The sequence below is a fragment of the Coregonus clupeaformis genome, unplaced genomic scaffold (genome assembly GCF_020615455.1).
Source record: "Coregonus clupeaformis isolate EN_2021a unplaced genomic scaffold, ASM2061545v1 scaf0787, whole genome shotgun sequence".
In the NCBI taxonomy this organism is placed as follows: Eukaryota; Metazoa; Chordata; class Actinopteri; order Salmoniformes; family Salmonidae; genus Coregonus; species Coregonus clupeaformis.
The window spans coordinates 36773-42890 of record NW_025534242.1 but is presented as its reverse complement, the minus strand read 5'-3'; the positions used below and the strand labels follow the sequence as shown (position 1 = coordinate 42890).

Below are 6118 nucleotides of genomic sequence, written 5' to 3'. Positions count from 1 at the left end.
CGACGACAGCAGCCTAACTGTTCTGTTGTAGCCGACAACGTTTCATGTCATACAAATAAACAGTATATTCTACAATGGATCCGGTAAGTCTGGTTTTAACATTATAGGCCTGCTGTGCTGTATAAAATGTCTAGGCCTAGTTTTCATTATATTTGATCTTCCACATTCCTGTGTTCGATATAAACGTCTGGGGGAAAAAAAACATTACGGTAAAACTTGTTGGGATTTATTTTTCCTAAAACAATGTAGCCTACTACTATATCATGTTTAGGAATATGTGACTATGACCTAATTATCTCTCCTTCATCCCAAAGTGTTCACATTCCTTCACTGATTTCGGAACACATTATCCATTATTTGACCAGATACTTAAGTGGCAGGTCTAACAAAGAAAATAAATGTCTTCAAAAATGGAAGGCAATCGTGAAGAGGCAAGATCAGGTGGGACCATTATAGCCAATGAGAGGGCAGATATGCCTGTTACCACAACCACAAAGTCAAACGTCTATATCGCAGTGCTTAATTTGTATTTTGGGAGGTCCGGTAACACATACAGTTGAAGTCGGAAGTTTACATACACTTAGGTTGGAGTCATTAAAACTAGTTTTTCAACCACTACACACATTTCTTGTTAACAAACTATAGTTTTGGCAAGTCGGTTAGGACATCTACTTTGTGCATGACACAAGTAATTTTTCCTACAATTGTTTACAGACAGATTATTTCACTTATAATTCACTGTATCACAATTCCAGTGGGTCAGAAGTTTACATACACTAAGTTGACTGTGCCTTTAAACAGCTTGGAAAATTCCAGAAAATGATGTCATGGCTTTAGAAATGAACGTACTTTGGTGCGAAAAGTGCAAATCAATCCCAGAACAACAGCACCTTGTGAAGATGCTGGAGTAAACAAGTACAAAAGTATCTATAGCCAGAGTAAAACAAGTCCTATAGTAAAACAAGTCCTATATTGATATAACCTGAATGGCCGCTCAGCAAGGAAGAAGCTTGCAAGCCGAAGAACACATTTTACATTACATTTTAGTCATTTAGCAGACGCTCTTATCCAGAGCGACTTACAGTTAGTGAATACATTTTTTTTTTATACTGGCCCCCGTGGGAAACGAACCCACAACCCTGGCATTGCAAACACCATGCTCTATCAACTGAGCTACATCCCTGCCGGCCATTCCCTCCCCTACCCTGGACGACGCTGGGCCAATTGTGCGCCGCCCATGAGTCTCCCGGTCGCGGCCGGCTGCGACAGAGCCTGGATCACAACCGTGAAACACGGGGGTGGCAGCATTATGCTGTGGGGGTGCTTTGCTGCAGTAGGGACTGGTGCACTTCACAAAATAGATGACATCATGAGAAAGGAAAATTATGTGGATATATATTGAAGCAACATCTCAAGACAACAGTCAAAAAGTTAAAGCTTGGTCGCAAATGGGTCTTCCAAATGGACAATGACCCCAAGCATACTTCCAAAGTTGTGGCAAAATGGCTTAAGGACAACAAAGTCAAGGTATTGGAGTGGCCATCACAAAGCCCTGACCTCAATCCTATAGAAAATTTGAGGGAAGAACTGAAAATCGTGTGCGAGCAAGGAGGCCTACAAACCTGACTCAGTTACACCAGCTCTGTCAGGAGAAATGGGCCAAAATTCACCCAACTTATTGTGGGAAGCTTGTGGAAGACTACCTGAAATGTTTGACCCAAGTTAAACAACTTAAAACGCAATGTTACCAAATACGAATAGTGTGTATGTAAACTTCTGATCACTGGGAATGTGATGAAATCAATAAAAGCTGAAATAAATCATTCTCTCTACTATTATTCTGACATTTCACATTCTTAAAATAAAGTGGGGATCCTAACTGACCTAAGACAGGGAATTTTTACTAGGATTAAATGTCAGGAATTGTGAAAAACTGAGTTTAAATGTATTTGGCTAAGGTGTATGTAAACTTCCGACTTCAACTGTAGTGTCCGCGAGAGGGGTGGTTATCCGAGGTGCTCTGAGGTACCGGAACACATTGAGAAAAAAGAAGTGTCAAAAACAAAGTAGCAGCGCAGCAGAAAGAGTAAACAGCTAAGTAGCCTACTATCTATGGTGGTGAAACGGACAGCGCTCTACAAGGTGCTGATTAATTCAAAGCATTTTAAATGTCACTGCAGTATGCCCACATACTTGAGTATAGTTTCGGGGCTTACACAAGTCCGAATTTCTTATAGGCTAATTTTCTAGACATCAATGTACAGCAACATTTTTAGACAACACTGCAGAACACCCGCCATATGCATATCCACACATACTCAGCTGTGGGGCTTGCATACCCACATTTCATAGAATTTTTAAGACATCAATGTAGCAGTAGAACAAATATCACAATATTGTAATATAACTTCAAATAAAACAAATCAATGTAGGCTACATTAGAACACATATCAGAATATATAGGCCTCCTGCCTGTGTGATAAAATGAAGCACATATTCAGATTACCTTCACAGAACAAGTTTGTAAAGAAAAAATAAAGTCCTACCTTAGTTTTCAATACCTCCCACAATGACTCTCCCCATGTCAAGTCCATTTAACTCCTGAGAGTACATTTCTTGCTCAAAGCCATGAGCGGGCCTGTGGCTGTGACGTTTAGCCTCCTTCTAAGGCTGTTCTGAAGACTCTGGCTGTAGTGTCTATTTTTTCATTTTGAGTGTTAACTATAACCTGGGTGTCCTCTTTAGCCTTGTCTACAAGGCTTGCTGCCATCAAATATGCCTTGGTTGGAGCATGTTCAAAAACCTTTTTTCTGAGGTCTCTTGTTTTACGTCTGGGGCAGAGGATGTTACTGTACATTCCATCGACTCTTTTGCAAGTTTAATCCCTCCAGTCGTTTCTAGACCCAAGCTTCCTACCTTTTTGCATGTTGTACAGCCCAACTTTGAATTATAAATGACAAGCCAGGGGTTATACGTTTGCTTGTTCTTGACCTGCAAATTGCACCAGCTCCGAGCACTTTGTCGGTGGATGAACTATCCCCCTACCCCCAGCTCCCCGTCTCCCTCTCCTGCTGAGTCTGACTCGCTACTCTGCCTACTAGCTAGTGGAGGTGCCGGTGGTGATGCTGAACTGGCGGGATTAGCAGCGCTGCTAGCTAAGGCATCGCCACCAGGAACAGTTTGCCCCTCACTCCTCTCCTCAGGCACTGACAGTTCTCTGGCTCGTTCTGGGTTTGATTCACCATCTTTCTCTAGATTTTTGGACTTCAAAAATGTAATCTAACTCAATTGCCTTTTCTTATCCAGTTTTTTTATTTGCCTTTCCCACGATTCAAATTCAGTTGAGAGACGACTAGCCTAGGCTACGTGACGTCAATACGTAGGGACCTCTAACTAGCTGACCACCACTACCAACACCTGAGTCAAGATCAGTTACTTACCCCACCGGCCCTCCCCATAACCTCTATGTACAATTAAGAGAACAGATCTGGAATCAGTGTGGCAGGATAGGATGATTACACAGAAAGATCACAGCGCTTTTACATGGTCTTTCTGGGGGGCGGGAGAAATAACGAGGAGGAAACTTGACTTAACAATTCTTAAATCATGCTGCGAGAGGTACCAGATCCTGGCAAATAGTTGCCAGAACAAACAAAGTCTAATCTGAATGGTGCCTGATGCTGTTCCAGAAGGATCCGGCTCAAATTAAGCACTGCTATATCGTATTTCTACTTATTTAGGGTTATGCATAAAGTTAGTGTGGTTAGGGTTAAGATCACATTTTAATAAGATCAATTGTAGAAATGAGTGTGGTTTGACTTTGTTTGTGGTAACTAGTGACGACCAGGCACTACTCCCATACAATGTTATTTTTTCTCAAAGTTGCCGGGATGTCACGTAACCTACTTTTACATATACACTCCTAACAACCTAATCGTTACGAAATGTATATTCGATCAAATAAGCCAGAAGCCAGATTTTGGGCCCAGTTATCCATCTTGCTTCGCCTCTTCCTCGCTGTTTGAAAGGAAATTACTGGAATAAGAAATATGGTGGAAACTTGCCCATGCCTCCACCAATCCAATGCTCTTAGATTTGTGGGTTGTAGTGAACGATTGAACATTTCAGGTAAAAGGACATATTCGAGGGATGCACCCAAATCAGACGTTTAGACTGAATTAATAAAATATTTTGTTTAATATTAATCTATGTAGAATACTTCTTGCGGCCAACAGGACAAATCTAGCCCGTCCCCCTCCACCCTCCAGGAGTCCCCAGGTCGACCGCCTCCCGGTACTTTACTGCTGGGTCTGGTCGACTGCAGGAAAACACCGGGGCAGAGTGGAACTGAGAGAGGAGAAGGAGAAGAAGAACATGGAGATTTGATTTCATTAAGTAAGAACCATGGTGTGTGGATCAGACTACAGTCTGCTTCTGTAACAATTCATTGATTCATTATATATTGATGAAAATATCTGGTCGTTCCACTCAAATTTGAGAAGTGTAACTTGGTCAAAGAAACCGTTTGATTTCACCTAATTTTAACGTTCTGTCATAAAGAGCATGTGTTCAACTTAATAAAAAACATGTTTTCCCATCTCAGGGGGTTCAATAAAAAACAAATACTATACTAAGTGCCTATGTGCCAAATAAAGTAACAGTGTTGACCGTAACAGGGGACTACTGGAAACAACAAAACCACTACTTGACCTTGGAAAAATAGTCCTTTAAAAACACCTGGTTTTCTGAGCAATCTTTGGAATTATTAGGACATGTAAACGCCTTAATCAGAGTTATAGCGTTGTATTTGATCTGTTCATGTGCTAGCACAAGCGGCGCAAACTAACTTTTTTTGTGCAAGTGCAGTGTGTTCAGAAAAACTGAAAGTATGCAGCTTAGAAATAGTTTTCACATACAAACTTTATTTGTCCAAACTCAGAATCAAATATGCTTTAAAAATTCTTGCTTTATTCATATTACAAAATCAGATTTCCATGTGTTCTGTATTATAGGGCACTTTATAAAAAAAAAAAATAATAATAAGATTGAATATTGGTGCACAATTTCTACTGGAATAATAACGAAGGGATGCAAAAGGCATCTGTTTATGGACCCATATTTGCTAAACTTAATTATTCAATGTCTTTGTTTCACAGGGGACAGCCCTAATCATTGCTGTCTCAGTGGGAGGGGCTTATCATCTGGGGAGCCTCAACAACATCATGATGCTGACAAGACAGAGAAGAATCTCTCCAGATCAGAACACCTCAAGAAACACCAGCAGAGACATATAGGGAAGAAACCTCACCACTGCTGTTCTGGCTGTGGGATGTGTTTTGCTAAACAGAAGGAAGTGATCATTCACGAGCAGATTCACACCGGAGGGAAACCGTACCACTGCTCTCAATGTGGGAAGAGTGTAGCTGCATCTAAAACCTTACAATCTCATCAGAGAATTCATACAGGGGAGAGGCCTTACACCTGCATTGATTGTGGGAAATACTTTGATCAATCAGGAGCCCAGACTACACACAAACGTATACACACAGGAGAGAAACCTTATAGCTGTAATCAGTGTGGGAAGACCTTTGCTTTATCCGTAAACCTAACCACACACCAGCGAATACACATAGTAGAGAATCCTTATAGCTGTGATCAGCGTGGGAAGAGCTTCAGTCGATCAGGAGACCTGACTACACACCAACACATACACACAGGAGAGAAGCCTTATAGCTGTGATCAGTGTGGGAAGAGCTTCAGTCGATCAGGACATCTGACTATACACCAACGCATACACACAGGAGAGAAGCCTTATAGCTGTGATCAGTGTGGGAAGAGCTTCAGTCGATCAGGACACCTGACTATACACCAACGCATACACACAGGAGAGAAAAATTATAGCTGTGATCAGTGTGGGAAGAATTTCAGGACGTCAGGACACCTGACTAAACACCAACGCATACACAAAAGAGAGAAGACTTATAGCTGTGATCAGTGTGGGAAGAGTTTCAGGAAGTCAGGATCTCTGATTACACACCAATGTGTACACACAGGAGAGAAGCCTTATAGCTGTGATCAGTGTGGGAAGCGCTTCAATCATTCAGCATCCCTGATTACA

At 41.5% G+C, this 6118-nt stretch overlaps 1 protein-coding gene across 1 annotated transcript in view; it reads left to right on the top strand.

Annotated features, from left to right (window-relative positions):
• Positions 1-6118, top strand: part of LOC121577395 (zinc finger protein 271-like) — a 31460-nt gene continuing 25342 nt past the window's right edge. The window contains exons 1-2 of the mRNA XM_045216742.1: positions 1-83; positions 4236-4395. Coding sequence (XP_045072677.1) covers positions 75-83; positions 4236-4395 — 169 coding nt within the window. The 5' untranslated portion in view covers positions 1-74. The remainder of the gene's footprint in view (positions 84-4235; positions 4396-6118) is intronic.